Source organism: Leuciscus leuciscus (assembly GCF_965113295.1).
Source record: "Leuciscus leuciscus genome assembly, chromosome: 14".
Taxonomy (NCBI): domain Eukaryota; kingdom Metazoa; phylum Chordata; class Actinopteri; order Cypriniformes; family Leuciscidae; genus Leuciscus; species Leuciscus leuciscus.
The window spans coordinates 28,818,586-28,838,903 of NC_138738.1; the positions used below are offsets into that span (position 1 = coordinate 28,818,586).

Genomic DNA, 20,318 nt, shown 5'->3' on the forward strand with positions numbered 1-20,318 from the left:
AGTTTGTTGGCCAACCCTATTAGTTTGACCCGCGAGAGGCGTCTACTCTCACCTAAGCTTACGCTATGCCTACGTCATACGCCAGAACTCAACTCTCTCAGACGGACGGACATTACCGGAAGCTTGTGATTTAAAGTTTATAAAGTTATTATTATTATTTTCTCATTTGTTGTGATTTATGATTGATTATCACACTATTTATTATGCAGTGTGGACAAACAAATTTCTAATGCTGAAATCTTGTTTTGTGATGACTGCTTACGACACAATGTAAAAAATTGTCTTATTAAATGTTATTTCCTTAAAGATTTTAGCCAGTCAGTCTTAATCAGATTTTTGTGCATATCCGATTGGAATCCGATTATATTTAGCAAGTGTGAATGTAAAAAAAAATCATAAATAATATAATTTTCACAAATTAGTTTCAAGCTACGTTCATATGTGGTTTGCAGTCCTATTAAAATCACATTTCTGGAAATCCGTTTCAGTCTGATCAGCTCTGCTTTGAATTCGTGTAGCTTTTCTTTCGAAGTCACTTTTTTTTAAGATGCGTACAACATAAAAGGCTGTAACACAGCAGACTGTTGTCGCCTCACGTCAGCTGCGTCTGGGCCAAAAATCTGCGCTTGAACACACCGCAAAGACTACAGCAGACTGCCAACTAGCATCTGTGTTCTATGCCTGCATGTAAGTAAATTACTGTTTATATCAGCATTTATCAATAGTCTAACTCTAAATTGATCTTTCAAAAAGGAAACTGAAAATAGTGCAGATATACAAACCATAAACAAATCAGCGCTTGCTTACCATTTTCACTATAACTCATGTTCATCACTTTCTTCATTCCATGTGGCTCATGTTGTTATGACAATATTAGCATATTAGAATGCTAAGGTAAGATGACATAAAATTAGAACAGCCGTCTTGACTTCTTTGCTCATATTCGTCACTTTTATTCTCATGAACTGACTCGTTCGCTAAACTGAACAGCCAATCGAAAGTGATCTCTCTCACTGACGGCCCCGACGCTGATTCAACATGCTTTATTGGGTGAACTCGCCGCCGACGCGTGGAACACACCGCAGAAACTAGCACGACAGAGGCTCACCGCCGGCTTGGTGTGTCATGGCCCAAACATGTCAGACAATGACAATGTTTGGCAGAAACAAGGTTGTGTTGTTGCAAAGTGCAGGTCGAGCAAAAATACTACTAGTCGGCCTGGTCTACACACCTCTTTGAATTCTGAGATCGGCAGAGCCAGCACCAGGGAATAACATTGTCATGTTGTAAGAAAACATGTAAAACCGTCCATGTTGTTGCTGTTGTTTTTTACCATAGGTATACCAACACAACGTCATTGTGACGCCATTAAAAAAACTATTAAGATTTTCCAGAGCACCACAGGATACACAAATCAGATCTGGGCATTTGCGAGACACATTGTGAGACTCAGTCATTCAGATCAGATTCCAATCGGCTACACAAATAATCAGATTTGGACTGAACGTAACCTACAAATTGTTGAGCAATAATTACGAAACTAAGTTTCTGTAACATTGTGGGAATGTTAGTAATTTCTGCTGTTCTTCTAGTATAATCTGATGTTCATATGTTTAGCATTATGCTGCCTCTTCCTGTTATGAGCTTCTATTCCTATGCTTAGTGTTATCTGATTTTCCTGTGTTTTTAATATTATCTGTAATTCTTAGCATTATCTGATGTTCATACAGTATATGTAATGTATAGTATTATCTGCATTTCCTTTAGTTTAGTATCATGTTCTGATCTGTTCTTTGACTATTTATAGCTTGCGAGGCATTGCACGAATCTTAATCCCTTTTGTATTTTTTTTTAAATTGTGCTTTTGTGTGAATTGTGTACCTACATTCATGCCCATATGCCAGTGTGTGTATGTGTGCGTGTGTGTATTCCAGCAGGGGTCTGTACTCTCTGCTAACTGACCCATTTTCCACAGCCTCATGGGGGGGATGAAAGGCAGCGCGGTGCTTCGCTCTTTCAATCTCTCTCTGCATCAAAGAGAGAGTGAGAGCTGCTCAAACGCACCTTATTCACTGTTCAAACCCCTCTATCCCAGCATCCCCACATCAGCTCCAGCACAGCTCTGTTGGTGGCTTCATAACTGTCTTTTAATGTCTAAACAACCTCCGTTTAAAGTTTTTTAACGGGTTTGCGTGAGCTGACACTGAAAAGCCAAGCGTTTCTGCTGTGTTGCAGGGCTGCGTTTCATATTTAATGCAATGCGGAGAGTGTGTGAGTGTGTGTGTCGATGCGTAGGAGGGAAGCTGCAACTGAGGGTACGCTTTCTTTTTTTTGCGCTTTTTTTTTTTTTAAATGTCTTTTATATTCCACTGCAGTGTCAATTCCCTTTTGGCTTTGCTAGTTTTCTGATCTCCATTTTAGCAGTGACCTGCAAAAATGCTAACATAGAACGAGTCTCTCACCACCATTTTGTTTCAGTTCCTGAACTGTAGCGTCAAGGCCTGAAAGTAAAATCTGCCCTCAGGCTGCTTATTTTTTTTCTTGTTGCTGCTGTGGACATGGTTTCAATTGACTTGTGTATGCTGTAAGTCTTCTGAACTCAGTCTGGAACTACTATTGATTTTATTGTAATAAACATCTTCTAGTGGTTTCATGTTCATGACAAGCCTATTATAGTTCAGAACTACAGCATGAAAGCAGACCATGGGGCAGTGGATTTCTTCTGTTTTGTATGGAATTAGCTTTTTCTGCAAAAAACACAGATACACTGTCAAGTTTTGATTGTTTTTCCATGCCAAATAAACACTGTTTCTCACCCGCAGCCACTGGACACTGTGGGTGGTTTCATTCTCCTTTTTATAAAATGTAAACAGTAGATTATGCGTTAATCAGGTCATGACACATATTACATTACAAAAGCGGTTTCTCAAAGGCTTTCCTCACTGAGCCAGCAGGTGGTGTGCACCTACAAGGATTTCTCTTGACAACTGACTTAGCAATAAATAAAATAAAATAGTTGGTATAATTTTTTTTCTTTCTTGGATTAACATTCACAGTCTGTAACCAGGTAATTTAATTGACATTATTTTAATTGTAATTTTTATATTTATATTTAATATTATATAGCCAATTGTATTTATTATATTTTATTAATAAATTAAATGTGTATAATTATTTGTTTTCTATTGAGACATGTAACACATTCTAACTTTATTTATTAACAAATAAATGTTTTATTTTAAATAATATAATTGGACTTTTATAATATTTGTATTTAATGTTTATTTTATTATTTATTATATCATACTTTAATATATCTTTAATGTAATATTATGTATAATTATAATATATGTTATTTTTAAATACATTTTTATTAATATGTGTTAATAGGAAGCACGTGCGCACGCGCACGCACGCACGCACGCACGCACGCACGCACGCACACACACACACACACACACACACACACACACTTATAATTTTATAATATATATTTATATATATTGTGTGTGTGTATATATACATGCATGTATGTTTCCTTTTAACAAATATTAATACATCTTATTTATTAAAAAACAACAACAACATAAACCTTTACTGCAGAGGTAAAATTTGAGTTTATTAGAGAACTTTTGGGAACAATTTTTAATAACTAAAATAATTGAGTAATATCATATTTGTTGGCTGACATAATCATATCATGTAAAAACAATCAAATTGAGGTTCACACTGGGTTAACCCACACCAAACCCAACTCTAAACCTATCCGATATAATAGTGTTCACAAAAGCAAATGTGAGATGAAAAAGCATTTCTTCAGGATTCTTTGAAGAAAAGAACAGCATTCAAAAGAACAGCACTTATTTGAATCTAGTCTTTACTGTCATTACTGATCAATTTAAGGATGCATTAACCCTCTATGGCATGAATTAAAAAATTTTTGGGGGAAAAATATTTCACCCCATTTTTTTAAGAATTAAATTTGTTCCAACAAATCTTTTTTGTAGTATTTTTTAAATATAAAAATAGGTGAAATTAGCATACATATTTAAATATACAATATTAAACATTATCAATGAATTAAATTAAAATAAAATAAAAATCTAAAATCATCTACAAACCCTACAAAACACCTAATTTAAACGGCAGAGTTATGTATAGTATAGAAACAAAGGCAAATAGCATTTAAACGCTTTGCATATTTTGACACCGCAAAAGCAGTTTCACAAGGAGCCCATAAAACAACCAACAAACCACAACAGAAGAACTGAAAAGAATGTACTATTCTTATTTGTGTTATGACAGACCTATGACGTAGATGCCCAGTGCTAACTTAACATTCTCAATGAAGGCTCAGGCCTGAGAGAAAACAGGATCCCAGAAACAGGAGTAAGTTGGGTGGACAGACAGAAAGAAAATAAAAAGAAATCGAGATGGAAGGAACAGTGAGGGATGTAAAAAACATGCTGACTTTAGCAGGTGTTCTTTGGCCCATTTGCTGCACTTGGAAGGGTTGGCAAGACTCACAGGGGAGAGACTTTCATCTGAGATAAAAGGCTTAGGTGGAAAAGAGCCATGTTTATTGCTGCGCTCCAGTGGCAGGGTGTCGACAGGCCCCATGATTGGCGGGTTTCATCACTCCTGCATCATGTAAGATCCCGAATACAGACCACAGAGCTTCACAGGTGCAGCCCGCACAGAATCTCTGGTCCATGTTATTAGCTAAAGCAGGGGTTTTCAAAGTGTGGGGCGCGCCTCCCCAGGGGGGCGCCAGAGCATGCCAGGGGAGGCGTGGAGAGTGGTAAAAACTATAGCCTAATAATTAGTTTAAATTAATAAATTAAAAAAGTTAAATTGTTATTATTCTGAAAATAAGGCCTCGTTTACACTGCAGGTCTTAATGCCCATTTCTGATTCGCGTTCTTTCAACTGTGACCCATATCCGATTCAGGTGTTTACGCTTTCCATACTCCATCGCGCATGCTTAAAGGGTTCAATTATCTTGCACAGATGGACGAACGCGAAATATGCTTGATGGTAGCTCTGCGATAAATGCAAAGTTCGGCAAACATCACCATGATTTTGAGGCGGAGGACGACGAAAAGTGCCATCATTGCAGTCTGCACATATGCTTCAGTGTGCGAGAGAGATCTCAGGACTGGTGGGAGCATATTGTGTTTAAATATTGGCTTTAACGAGGAGCAGTGGGTCCGAAATTTTAGGATGAGCAAGCCAACCTTTGATATGTTGTCAACGTTTGTCCACATTCCTCTCCCACGACGACACGACGTTTCGAGGCCTGAAACCGATCTCGAAATATCCGAATGCATGCGTTTTTTTTCTGTTTACACGTTCATAGAACACATCCGATCTGTGTCACATATGAGCAAAAAAATCTGAATTGGGTCACATTTCACTGACAGTGTAAACGAGGCCTGCACTTTTCATGTTAACAAACAATGATATAAGTGAGGAATTACGAGTTTGACATTGCTATTGGGTAAGTTGTGTCAAAAGGGACGCCCACTGTCTTAGACTTTGAAAACCCCTGAGCTAAAGCTTAAAAGGAAAAGAACCACAGCTCTCAATGGGAATGAGCGAGAGAACAAGGATCTGGTCCATGTCTTGATCACTGTTTTACCATCAAGAAACACTTAGAGAATGACAGTGAGAGAAAAGAGAAATCATCATTGTTTCCACTAATAGAAAGTAAAGTGCAGTCCACAAGTTAAACACTGATTATATCTGCTTTCATCCGTGAATACTGGTTAAGAACAGAACCCGAGTGACAGATTTCCCTTTGGAACAGAGTGGTACACGATTTTCAAACGTTATAGAGCATTAGCCTATGAGCTCCTCTTACCAGACATTTAATTCCAGAACTGCCACGATACGTAGAGAAGCAAACATAATAAAACGGTGCCAGACGTATCACGCTCCTCTGTTTCAGATAAAACTGAAAACACTTTTAGCTTTGAAAATGTTGCAGAACGTGCAAGACATAACGTTTTTATAATTTTTGCACAAACTGAACCAGGTATGTTTTTCCAATGAGTTGTGTTAAACACTGAAGACTGGAGTATTGGCTGCTGAAAATTCAACTTTGCCATCACAGAGAAAAAATGCATTTTAAAGTTATTCTAAATTGTAATAATATTTTACTGGATTTTTGATCAAATCAACCCTAAACTTTTGAATACCTTTGCCATCATCTAAAGCTCACTTAAAGTTAATCTTTAAAAACTCTAATCATTTAAAGTTTAACTTCCCTGATTTTCAACCCGCTTTGTATTGTTACAATGTTGGTATATGTAAATGAAGAATGTTTACTCATTCTCCGTGTTATCTGGACCGAGATATTCACATTTATTTGTCAAAGTCAGAAAAAGGCTTTCGTGAAAACTACAGATTTACATCCTCATTTTTGTATTCCCGCCCACGGACAGTCAGATTGACAGAGGGTTGTTAACATACCAGTTATTGTAGGAGTAGGTTTAACAAAAAAAAAAAGTATTGTACATTGTCTAAACAACTTTTTAAACAACATTATGGAAAAAATGTAATACTATGGCAACAGCTTTCTTACCTGTATGTGACGCCATTTTGCTTCGGGGGGTTGAGCGGAACTGTAAGAATGGCAGTTTCTTTCAGTTTTTTTCCCTCCATTTGGCCACTGTTTGTGGTCATCCAGTTTGAAATATTATCTTCGTCACTGTTTTCTCCATGTTTCTGATTCTTTGCAGCCTTTAGCGTCTGCCTACAGCACACTGGAAGTAAATCAGTCCCGCTAAACGTTTACTCTTTTAATTCTTGCACCCGGGAACAATACAAGATGACAATATTATGACTAAAAGTTTGCTAAGAAGTATTTTACTACTAAAGCAAAGCAGTATTTGACTCTGGTAAGCCTATCCATAGCAGACTAGTCGGACAGCAACATGCCCTATGCATTATGGGTGTTGAATTTTTCCTGCCTTTTTAGTTAAACAGAAGACAACAGCCTTTTTTCTCTGTTTTCTCTAAGTTGTTATCACCATTTTTTTTTCTGCCTTTTTACTGTATAGGCAGCCAAGTTTTATTGAAAGTCAATTTTGCTAGCAGTGAAGTACTCATTTATTATAACACCTTCAAAGTATTCTTTAGCAAATAATCATCATAACTAAATTTTTCAATCTGTACAGTTGTAATGGCTAAAATTACTTAAAATCAACATAGATTTTAGTTTTGACTTTTAAAGCTTGATTTTGAGTTCTAGTGTTTTTATTGTTAATATTTATCAAAATGGTGTGAAATTGTAATATTAACAATTTATTGGTTATCAAACAGAATATAAAAGTAATTATTGGTTTATTTGCCATGGCCAACATTTTTACATTGTGCATCCCAAATTGAAATTTCACACATTTAATACTCTCTATGGTTTTTGCTATACAAAGCATTCTGGTTTGCGGTTTTAAGTTTAATGTGGGAGATTTACTTGTGTAGTACATTTGAAGCCCAAGGCACTCGCAGAGCTCACTAAAACAGTGTGGGCTCTTTTGGCCTCCTGAGAAGACAGGTGGTTCTTCACGGAACATCCTCTTCAGACCAGGGATCTCCAAACATAATTTCATTAAAGCAGCTTTCATGGTCTGCACTGCAATTATCTGAAGCCTGTGTTTTTCTTGGCCATGAATAAAAAAAGAATGAGGAGGACAAAAACAGATCCAGAATACTCTAGACAATGTTGGCTTTGAAGTAGATATCCAACTCTTTTTGCCAATGCTCTACATTTGCAAGCATGATCTCTAATTGTGTTATTTTAGGATATTACAGTTTGCGCATTCAGATAAGAAACTGATTTTGAAATCATTGATTTGGTGCAGTTGAATTATGCATGTTTTGAAGACGCGTTAGGCAAATTCTCAGTGTTTGTAACTAGTGTAAGGCAAGCAGTGCTCCTTTTATTTCATGGCATACAGTGGGAAATCCTACACTGGAGAATTTTTCTGCAATCAGTCAAGCTCCTGGGTCGCCAGCGGTGCCACATGCCTTTCCAAATAACTGCACCCCATCGTCATTTTTATTCAACTGCATATGATGGTGAAGATAGAAAGATGCTTGATGTTCACCTCTGTTATATATTTCATATGTGCCTGTTTTATATTCCATTCTCTGTGTTAAAGTATTCAGGAGGTATGAAGTCATGCAGTCACATTGACGATTGAACACGTGAAGGGCGATGTTGCATCAAGAGCGTATAAGTGCATACCTAGGCTTTTAAGCTTGCGTCTCTTTATGACAGTCCTGTGGATGTGATGAAAGGACGAGGCTTGTTTGAAGTTGGACTTCTTGTAGTGTGTATAATTTGCCTAAACTGATTTTCTATAGCCTCGCTAGTGCAGAGTTTTGAAGTCCTATGAGCAGAGCAATATTGAAGGAACTGGATCACGTTTGGTGTGTGGGTCTATGTCGATGAAGCTGACATGTCCTGTCGTTTAATTTATTCCAAAATATATTCAAAATGCTATTCATACATGCACTGACTTGAATAAGCCTCTTCTAAGATGATCATGTTTTTAATTTCTGAAGTTAAATTATTTTATTTTTTAGGGGGCATAAAAAAGACGTTGCGTTACAAGAAGTTCTACAAAAGAAACGTTTTTTGACACGTCTTTTATTATTATTTCTTAATTAAAGACTTTCACTACTTAACTATTAATATTTGAGTGTGTCACAACTTCAAAATCATATGGTGCAACCAAGATTTTTGGTAAAACCAACCTGCAGAAAAAAAGAAATTTCATAGTCTTATGATTTATGTGCGTCAAAGTCAAAAGTAAAAAAAAAAAGAAGAAAAATGTGACCTTTTATGACAAGATAAATTCACAGTAGTTGTAAAGTGTCATGTGGTGCGACTCCCAAAAGCTTATTACAATTATGCATTTTTAATGTGTGTGTATGTATGTGTGTATGTGTATGTATATATGTATACATACATACATACTGTACACACACACACACACACACACACACACACACACACACACACACACACACACACACAGACACGTACACTACCGTTCAAAAGTTTGGGGTCCATAAGATTTTTAATGTTTTTAAAAGAAGTATCTTCTGCTCACCAAGGCTGCATTTATTTGATTAAAAATACAAACAAAAACAGTAATATTGTGAAATATTATTCCAATTTAAAACAGCTGTTTTCAATGTGAATATACAGTAAAGTGTAATTTATTCCTGTGATCAAAGCTGTATTTTCAGCATCATTACTCCAGTCTTCAGTGTCACATGATCCCTCAGGATGCTCAAGAAACATTCATTATTATTATCAATGTTGAAAACAGTTGTGTACAAATTTTTTTCAAAATTCTTTGATGAATAGAAAGTTCAAAAGAACAGCATTTATCTGAAATCTAAAGCTTTTGTAACATTAAACACTACCGTTCAAAAGTTTGGGGTCAGTAAGAATTTTATTTTTTGGGGAAAGAAATAAAATAAATCAATACTTTTATTCATCAAGGATGAGTTAAACTGATCAAAAGTTACAGTAAAGACATTTATAATGTTAGAAAATATTCTATTTTAAATAAATGCTGTTCTTTTGAACATTCACACATGATTAAGATGTCTATACTTACATTAATTTGAAATTGAAACTATTCCAGTCATTGGATTGTTAAAGGTAGGCTACAATATGTAAGATTTTGAATAAAATATTCAAAAACCACTTTCACAGTGTGATATATTTCATGCGGTTTTGTACTTACATTATCCCGAAAGTTCCCAAGGATTTGTAAATCTAGAGAAATTCTAGTTTTTTATAATGGCTCGTCCCTGGTCATTGTCGCCTATCAATGACGTAATATCCGTGTTATCCTCGGTTTCCGCTTGTTATCCGCAGCATTAACCCACCAAATAATTTGACAAATAGTCACATATTAGTAACAGGCTAATATAGCATTACATTTCACGTTCCTGGCAGCTAATTCATTACGATGACATAACATAGTGTGATCAAACGTACAGGTAATACAAAAACTAATTTATTAGCTGATATATAATTTATGATCTCTGGATGGTAAAAACGACATCTCCCATAGTTCCACTCTCCTTCATAGCGTCATCAAGCTTCATCTTTGTTGTTGTTTTGAAAATGTGACCTCTGGCGGCGAAGAAATTACATATTGTAGCTTTAATAACTTTAACAAAATTTGGTCTTTGGACAGGGGAGTAGATGAAGACTGCTGGAGTAGATGGAAGCTTCACAGAGGCTAGTGGGGCTCCATTGCTGAGTTTTGGGGAGGACAGGGGAGAGGTGATGGTGAGAAAAGCTGTACAGAATGGATCCTAATGAGCTGCTTCTAATCCGCCTAAATCTCTGTGAAGATTCCACAAATGTCAGGCCTGGATTGAAGGAGAAAGGAAGACACAGGGATTTGAGCGGCGAGATAAGAGGGGTAATCTTCCACATCCACACCTCCCTCCTCAGAGAGAGACAAGGGGGGTGATGGAGAGGTGGCCTGAGGGCAGATGAAAGCGCTCCTCGACCTCAAGTGTGCTCTGACTGCTTATGAAACGTGATTAGTCCATATATACTACTCTGTTTTATACCGTCACATCATACTATATGCATTGAGAGAATATATGGATTTTTAAGTATGTGGAAGTGCAGTGAAACCGTTTGAATAAATATTAATAATTGTAAGTAAACCAAATAAATAATTTATTTTAATGAAAATGTTCCCACTTCCTTTCACATGCAGTGATGAATTTTTTTTTTTTTTTTTTTTTTTTTACCCTAATTTAGTGGCAAAGCATCAATAAAAAAAAAGTTTGCTAACGATATTCGTGAATATACACAAATATTCGTGAATTAAAGCGATAACATCTGCACAGAAAACTACTTTGTGCATTCTATCACGCTTCTTCTTTCTTCTGTGAGCCCGGGTGGGTTTAAAGGTTTTGATGGACAGAGAAGTAGAAACCCCACCCCCGCGCGTGCGCTAGATAACGCGGTGTCCCGGAGTGGATCATCCAGCGCAGAAGATTCACTTCAAACTCATTTTTACGGGTTTTCTTGACACAGCAAAGCAAATACACACGCTTGCATAGCAGTTAGATTTATTTGAATCACAACTTTTTGTCTCTGGATAGGTTTACTATTTTGTAACACATTTATGCGTGCAGGATTTTAAGCAGACCTACATCCTGTGTTTGATATTGCTCTTGGGCACCGATAATAAACATTACAGGTAGCTACAAAATATTGGGTAAGATGAGTTTTTAGCATGGTGATTTAATGTATAATACTTGTATTTTATAATGATTTATTGCCTTTTCTCCGTATGACAATTAAATGATGCAAGTCGCATGTAACAGCACTTGTGTGGAATGCGTTTTGGAGTAATCCGTTCCGGGTTTTCCTTCGGCTCTAACTGGATGATTTGTGTGGATACGGAGCACACGGGGCTGATAGAGGAGAGAGACTGGTATGGATCCGTTGCTGTTGCGGCTGTCTGTCTCGTTTCCCGGGACTCTCGTTCTGCGAGCTTCGGGTCGTGCTCGTGCATGTTGCATTTGAATGAGAGTAGGAACGCACCGCGGCGGGAAACAAAGGCGCGACCGGTCCTGTGTAAAGGGTGCAAGCTGGCTGCGCGGCGGGGGATGCACGGGCACAATAGGGAAGACCACACTCTTCTGCTTTAGGAGGACGGTGTTGCAATAACATTTCCCCCCAGACAGACAAGCCTCGCAGCGGGAAGCAGGAATTTGAAGCCGGACTTTACTTTTCTGTGAACATGATGACGGGCTTTGCGTTGGACGTTTAGGTGACTTGACGGGGATCCTTTTTTGAAAGGGCAAGTAGTCAGAACGCACCGGCACAGCGAAGGGACATTTATTTGGATTTTGTGCACACCACAGCGATTTTTGTAAAACGCAACTTTTTCAACAGAGAGCTAAGATTATTGTTTTGTTGTTGTTGTTGTCATTATTATGTGCTCTGGTAATCACCAACTGTGGGTGGAATCACACTAGAAACGCATTTGACGTTAATTCATTTATTTGGATTTGGTTTCTGAAGAATGTACTTACTTGATTCTAATTACCCGGAAAGGATGGAGCGGGGTACGCCACAAAGAAAAACCGTGTACCGGATATCTTTGACATTAGTGAAGAAAGAAAACCTGCAGGATGGCGGAGGCTCGGCACACCGGCGGCTGGAGAACCCTAAAGTGAGCGCGTACCGGCGGGAGGGGGTCTCTGAGCCTCAGCGGAGCTCTGCTCTGGAAGAACTCAAAGAAGTGGAGGACGAGACGGACGATTTTTCTACGCACTCATACATGAGGAACTTCAGGACCTTTAGTACTGGACATCTTGAGTTGGGCAGGTTGAAAATCTCAAGGAGGGCACAGCATTCACTTAAAGACAGAGAATTAAATGAAACGTGCATCCTGCCAGAGAATGGACAGAAGAAGGAAAATGGGACACCAGTGCAGAAAAGGGCAGAAGATATAGCAGAAAGTGACAGATTGAAATGTGATGCAGAGCGTGGAGAAATCTGCAGCACTACTCCTGCTAATGGAGAAAACACAGGCATTAAAAAGAAAGTCCTCAAGACCTCCCGGAGCACAGAGGAGACGGTCAGTACGTGGTCAGATGAGACCTCTGAGGAGGCGAAGGGTGGCAGGACGGCCAAGGAGAGCTGCATCTCGTTGCTGGCTAAAGGGAATGGGAAGTCACCCAAGCCTGTGCCTCAAACCCCTCCGGCGAAGAAGCACCCAAGCCTTCTGCGGAGAAGTTTCAGCTTTCGCCACTGGACGGGTGGAGAGTTGATCCGCATACGGGCGCTCTCCAAAGAGAAGCACCACAGCAGCTCGGGCTGCATCGGCCGTAACGGAGAGGAGAGTCAGGCCCAGTCCGGCGTGGTTCTGCAAAACATGGCATTCGCCGAGTCAGAGTCCTCTGAGAAGCGAAACACTTTGGATGTGGGTGAGGTTCTGAGCAAAACTGACTCTATGATGGAGCCGGGCCGCAGGGAGAGGATGAAGGGCAAGAATCGCACATTGGACAACAGTGATCTTCTCAAGATGTCGGATAAATCTTTGGTGGACAAGGAGGGATTTATTAGAGGGACGGGCTCCCGTTCCAGCGGGCAGGAACGGAAACTTATTAGATTTTTCAGCGGTATCTTCTCAAAGCGAGATGGGACGTCCACGCCGCTTAGCAGCCCCGGTAATCGAGGTCTCCGGAAGAACGGCCTGCTGGGAACTCAGCGCAGATCTGAAATGGGCTACTCGCAGTCCAGCAGTGAGAGTGTTAATGGATGCCAACCGGACGGTAATAGCCGTTTTTCTTCTCTCTGCTAATTTTTTTTTACTTCACATGTTGTTAGGCAGGAGGATGCTCTGTTTGCTTTTGTGGTCCTAGGACAGGCTAGAGGGATGCATGTTTGTTTTGGCCAGGAAGGTGATGTTTAGCTGGCACTTTGCCGGCCGCCTGTGTTTGTGTTTCATTATGCTGCATGCTTGCAGCTTACTCCGAGATCTGGCAGCCTTGTTTGCAACGGTGTGTGTTTACATTCTTGAATTCTTTTAATTTAGTGCTGTATCGGTTCTGTTAGCCTGCTCTGTTCATTTTGCTGGCAATGCACAATGTCAGAGTGACCTGTTTCTCTCATTTGTCTTTTCTTTTTAATGGCTGGAGTTAATATAAGGGGATTGCACTATTCACATTTATACCTTCTTCTCTATTGTTCTGAAGGCATTATCTCACTCTGTTACTGGAGACAGAAGGCCACCACCCTCTCCTGTCACTAATATGGTAATGTAGAGCTGCTGGTAGATACTGTTTCATAGAGATTTTAATGAATTACCTCACCATCTAATGTATGTGAGGTGAACAGATCCTACTGAAAGACAGATTGCCACTCTCTGTAAAACAGGCCTTTTGGTTAAGAGGTTTCAATCTTTTCATCCTTTAACATTGATCCCCTTGCAATGGACCCCCTTCCTAAAATATAATTGCAGCTATGCAATTAAACTATAAAGACTGAATTATACAGTTGTTAATTGTCATACTATAAAGACACCCTTCCCCCCCCCCCCCCCCCCCCCCCCCCCCCAAAATTAAATAATTGGCTATAGCAAATAATTATTTGGTGTTGTCGAGTTGACGCTTTTTTTTTTTTTTTTAACCACTATTAGAATAATGTTGGATAATCCTTAAAAATAATAATAAAATCACATATTTCTTACCTGTTAAAAACTAGAGTTGTCAGTAGAATACAATTCTCATGATTTTGAAGTAATTAAAAAAAAGATTGTTACTTTGACAACCCCAAAAATACTGCAATTTTGAAAACCTTGTCATCTTTGTCATACTGTCAGTTCCTGTGGAGATTATTGAATGATCGTTAGACAAGATATTAAACCCAAAAGGAAAAGGGTTTTGGACAGTTCCTCTCTGCTTGTAAAGCATTACATTTTGAAAAATTTAAGATGATGCTGATGCAGGTTTGAATTAAATTGGAAATATATATTTTTTTACATTTGTGTCAGAGAGGGAGTTATTTCAGGACAGTGTTAATGATCAGGTCAGCGCTAATGCCCGTAACACGGCATGTAGTAAAACCTTTAGTGTCTGTGGGGTGAGAGAAGCACCTTAGCTGATTAGCCGTTTCCACATTCCTCACATTCCAGAGGCATTGCGGACTCTTTAGAAGAAATACATTCTTGCCATTTAGATAATAATCTGACATTAGAACAGTGTCATGTTTCTTTTTAAATGAGCAGCTTTACCTACAACTGTTCAATGATGCACCGATCCAACAATATTTGTCTTAAGCAGGTAATTCAGGGTTGATATTTTAAATGGCTTCATACAAAATGTATACATATGGAGGGAATGGTTATAATAATAACCATTTCAGTATGTTCTCAGAACCCTGTGAATTACGTACCAATACTTATTCTCTTTAATTATAATGAAGTGAGTGGCCAGAATATTCTTTAAAGTTCTGTTTTCGAGAATCCAGAACTAATCTTTTGTTTTCCATTTTGAATTACAGATTTGGAATGAAACAAGGGAACTAAGTAATGACAGTTATACACTTTTTTGGTGTTTCTGAGGGCTTACCAGCAATGTATATTAATTTAAATAAGTTTATTTTACAGTATCACCTTTTTTGTGAAATTAGTTGATTGTTTGTGATTTTTGTTCAAACTAATGACAGGAATCAAATCAAAGTCAAGATTTCTGATTGATTGCATTTTTAGAATGGTTTTCATTTTTGCTTTTATAGCAAAACTATGTGACGCATTAGAACACACCTGCCTCCTTTGAGGTTTATTTTTAGTCAGTTGCTTGTTTCATGACTCAGCGTGTGTGGACGTAGCTCTGACGTTTCCTCGCCATGCAACCTTGGGGTCATTAGTTAATTTCAGTTCAGTTAGCGTTGCTGTGTTAGCTTGCAGCCGGATGGAGTATGACTTTCATTCATTTGGCTCTGGTGAGCAGGATGTGAGATGGCACTGCAATGTCAGCGTTATAGTCCTGCAGGGGATATTCCCAGATGGGTCCTGCATATGGATAAATTTATAGGCGACTGTTGCCCTCATACAACACTTATTGTCCTATAGCTTGAATGGTACAGCGTTCAATCATTCATAATAAGAGCGTGAATGTGTATTAATGAAGTAAAAGGGGCAGTTTTGTTTTTTTATTGCAACTTTAAAGTCCCCCTGTAGTCAATAGTTTTATTCCGTAAAGGGTAACTCTCGCCAAAATGTGTTAATCTACCCGAGGTAAACTTTCATTTAAAAGCATAATTAGAATAGAAACGCCCCTTTTAAGTTTGACTGTATTTTCGTTTTTGGTTAAAATGCCTTGTGAATGGGAGTGAATGGGGCACTTTTATGACAGCATCAAAAATCCCTATATTTTTAAAACACTAAGGAGGCTCGATACAACATGAAACTTTGCTCAAAGTATCACCAGGGGCTCTACACATGAACTCGAGCATTGAGAACATTGTGTACAAAGAGTTTACTAAAAAGAAAGATTTTGAACAACTCACTGTGTTTGTCAGTCGAAAATAGTCGATCTCAGTAACAGGAGAGTAAAGATGGAAAGCTCCTAAAGCTTAGTTCAATATAAACACAAATGGTGATACTTTGAGCAAAGTTTCATGTTGTATCGAGCCTCCTTAGTGTTTTAAAAATATAGGGATTTTTGATGCTGTCATAAAAGTGCCCCATTCACTCCCACGGCATTTAACCTAAAACGAAAATACGGTCAAACTTAAAAGTGGCGTTTCCATTCTAATTATGCTTTTAAACGAAAGTTTGCTTCGAGTAAATTAACAAAAAGACCCTAGGTTGCATTTTGGCGAGAGTTTAAAACAAATTTTTGATCACCAAAATGACATATTTAAAGTTTTTTGCTTGAAAAAAATTCTTCATGCTTTAAAATAGTATGAATGTAACTAAGTTTGTGCATCATTTATTATACGCGTTCTATGAATATGCATATTATCCCCGCCTCCACTCACGCACACCAGCTTAGAGATCCACTCGTTGATGATCACACGTTGACGTGATTGGTTACAAATTAGTTTGTGACGTTCAGAAACACCGTGTTTTTGAGACTTTAGTTCACTGCAGTTTTAAGGAGAAAATACTCAGCAATGGTGTTGACTTATGAATTTGCACATGCTTTGTCTTAAATAGCACATAGACATATAAACAACATTAAAAACTTGATTTTCACAACAGGGGGACTTTAAGATTTCAGACCTCTGTTCACAGAACTCTTAATCTAATGCTTATGAAAAGCAGAAGTTGTATTACCCCATATCATTGATGCTCCCATGTTGAAGTGGCTAGAGGAAGTAATGGACGACAGTTTTTTTTTCATTGGGTGTTTAAATAGAAGTCACTCTCAGTTTCCTCTGGAACAGTGTGATCACTAGGGTGTCCGTTTCAGTGTTCTGCTCAGGTATTCACTGTTGGCAGAGTGAATAATATTGTATGTTATTAGATTTGTATAATATGGGATGGCTGGAGGGTCTGAACTGCCCCACTGCTCCACCCTCAACATGAGCCATCTATTGGTGTCAGGTATGAGTGGGTGGGGTTGTGCGTGTGTGTGTGTGTGTGTGACCTACATCTACAGCCATGCAGAAGTAATGCTGGTTGCATGTGGAACTGTGACATGCTGGATGTGATAAGAGCATAGCTGGAGCTTCTCATGGGACTAGTGTCTGACAGTGGAATGGAAGCAGACTGTCTTATACACTCACTCATAGACAGAAGTTGGAACGTCTTTTTTCAGACAGTCATTGTCTGACTGAGTCAGACACTGCTCTGATTTTTTTTTCAAAGAAGTGTTTAAATATTGTATGAATATTCACTTATATTCTTACGGGCCATTTACACAAGAGTTTTTGCATTTAAAAATGGGGCAGTGGAATAAAAAGAAAATGCACAGTCTTGAGACAAGTTGAACTACTTTTGACTTGGCACCGCATTCTAACAACGCAGTGCTCATTCGCAAGATGATGCAAAAGATGAGAGACATGAGCGCAAAAGTCAAAGAGGTCAGTTTAGTGCATTTTTACTTATAAGAACAGAAAAGAGCTTTCTGTGTGAACACATCCCTTTATTCTGTTGATATCATAATGCCACCTTTTTCTTTTTTCTACATCATGCTGTGCCTCATACACTTTCACACACAAAAAATACTTTTGTGTAAGGATGGGAATCATAAGGAATGTAATGATTCTGATTAATGGATTCATTAATGAATCTTTTTTTTATAGAGATGAATATATAAAAGAAATGCAATTCGTACAGCATTTAATGCCCTCAGCAGTCATTCATGATTTTAACAGAGCAGATATAACAAAAAATAAATCAATTTATAATACAGTTCTTGTAAAATGGGTTTGCATTTAAAAGAAAGGATTCGAAAGAGAACTTCATTTGGGAATCAGACTTTAATGTTTGCAATGTATGTTTTTGATTCCTGTTCAGCCCAAAACATGTTGTTTGGCGTGAAAATCTTGTATGGAAGAAAGTCAGTCAAACAATATTTACACGTTTTGAACAGCCATTCAGATTGCATTGCATTGACGGCATGTGAATGTTTGTGTTGGTCTGAACAGATGCTCAAATGAAAATGTTTATCGCACTGAACAATCCTCTTGGTGTGAACAGGCCTTAAGAGTCATTCGTTCAAGAATTGGCCTACACTGGTTGCATTGTATGTTTTGTGGTGCTGCTGAATTGTAGTGCAAGAAACAGTTAAAATATTTCTGTACCGTGATCTGTCCTCATCAGTGGAAGAATCCACATTCAGGAATCATTAGAAGAAACAAAAGTCATGAAAATCCTTTGGCTCCGGTTTCTTTTTAATGGTGCATAGTTCTAATAAAGAGAAATACATAATGTGAAAGAAATGTAGCTAGCTGTGGATTGCAGCCAGCGATGGATTGTTGAGTTGTACTGTATCCATGCAGCTGTCATCAATGCTGTGTGCTGTAGAACATCCACTCCAGAACAAAGATACAGCAGGGACAGACTAAATGTGGCTTTTGTTTCCCATGCGGCACGGGAGTAGGAAGTAAAGGAGAAGGATTGGGCTAAAGTAGTGAATTATTGTGTGTGAGAGGGTCTGTGTTCTTAGAAGGTGGAGTGTTGACACATGATTTGGACAGGCATATAGACATAGCAGAGAGCAACTTGGAAAAGCAGGGAGGGACTCACTGCAGGCCAGGCTCAAACCTGCATCATCTGGAGCAACATTAGAAAGTTGCACTAACACCGTGTCCTAACTGGACATGATGCTGTGAAACATGTTAAAGGTGTCTTTTCCATGTTAATCAAAGTTTTTGTCCTAACCAACCACAACGGCTGTTTTGGAAAAGTAAAGTCCCCCTGGGGTGAAAATCAAGCTATTTTAAGCCATGATGAATTTCTTTTTTTTTCAAGGAAAACCGTTTAAATATGTCATTTTGGTGATCAAAGATGACTTTTATGGGACACAATTATTGACTACGACTACAGGGGACTTTGTTAAAATAATTTTATGTGAGTTTGAATATCTTGCGTTTATAGCCGTACTGAAAGTATAACGGATAATTCACCTTAGTTCTTGAAAATAATTTAAAGGAAACAAGAACAAGATTGTTTCAGTCATTCACTATGTATTTTGAATAATGTTAAAATGGTGTAGTTTCTATGAATTATGGTACTTACTTATCCATGTTGTTGTGATTGCAGTGCGCTTGCAAAGAGATTCCACCCACACTCTCTTCTGATTGGCTTTGATTTTCGATTGATCTCGTAGTCGTGTTGCATCTGGTGTGGCCAGACAAATTGCTTGTCACTGGAATCTTATCGCATCACATCTGGCTAGCCTAGGACACCGTGCAAGTGTGCGTATACATTTTTGCAGTAGTCCTTTGTGGCTACTCCTGACTTCGTACCACTACGGAAGCAGTGCTGTGTAAAAATAACAAGCCCTAACCGAGTGAGCAGGGATGGGGGGTGGAGTGGACCGCGTCTGAAACTCAGATGCACTCATCCTGCAGTCTGTGTTTTGTAGGTCAGTCTCTGCCTGCATCCGCAATGTGGTAGTTAGAGCTGCCGTTGTTATGCACAGAATCCTTAAAGTTTAATGAAGTAGTTTAATGCCTCTTACCTTTGAGGTTCAAATCCCCCATATTTGACGGGGGTCACGGAAAGGAGCAAGGTTTACAAAATGAGTGTCGCGTTTTGAGTTTTAGTGATGCACATTCAAATGGTAGTAGTGTGTGTATTGTGTTTGTGACAGAGGGAGAAAGACTGTTATAGCTGTAGGCAGTAATACTGACCTGACCAGTGGAGCATGGACACTACACAAATACTCACACGCACATGTGCCTTCACTAACTATATGCTGTTTTCTCTGATGAGGGATGAAGAGAACACAAAAATAGATACCTGAAGCAATGCATACACCTTCCCCCCCCTTTTCCCCCCATCTTGCATTTTCTTTCTTTTTTTCATGTCAAATTCAGTTTGTTGTGCTTTATTTGTATGACAGACAACTTTACATTTTGTATTGCCGAAAGGTTGCTGCATGAAATGCAAATAAGTGCAGAATAATATTAACTAAAATAACACTTTCAATAGGTAGTATTAACAAATAATGAGTATGTACAATAATCAGTTTTCTTATGTTCACTGATAACTTCATGGATGTTCATTGATTAATATGGAATTTAAAAAATTTGATTTACAGGCCTGAAACGTCATGGGAATTAATTAGTGGTTGAC

The 20,318-nt window shown here is 38.3% G+C and overlaps 1 protein-coding gene across 4 annotated transcripts in view; it reads left to right on the top strand.

The window, feature by feature from the left end:
• The window catches only part of agap1 (ArfGAP with GTPase domain, ankyrin repeat and PH domain 1), a 217,092-nt gene that overhangs the window by 50,919 nt on the left and 145,855 nt on the right, over positions 1 to 20,318 (top strand). For 2 of the 4 annotated variants that reach the window (XM_082136707.1, XM_082136708.1), the window contains exon 1: positions 10,870 to 13,338. The exons of the other annotated variants lie outside the window; for them this stretch is intronic. In XM_082136707.1, coding sequence (XP_081992833.1) covers positions 12,084 to 13,338 — 1,255 coding nt within the window. In that variant the 5' untranslated portion in view covers positions 10,870 to 12,083. Of the gene's footprint in view, positions 1 to 10,869; positions 13,339 to 20,318 lie in introns of those variants that run through there. 4 annotated transcript variants of the gene reach the window in all.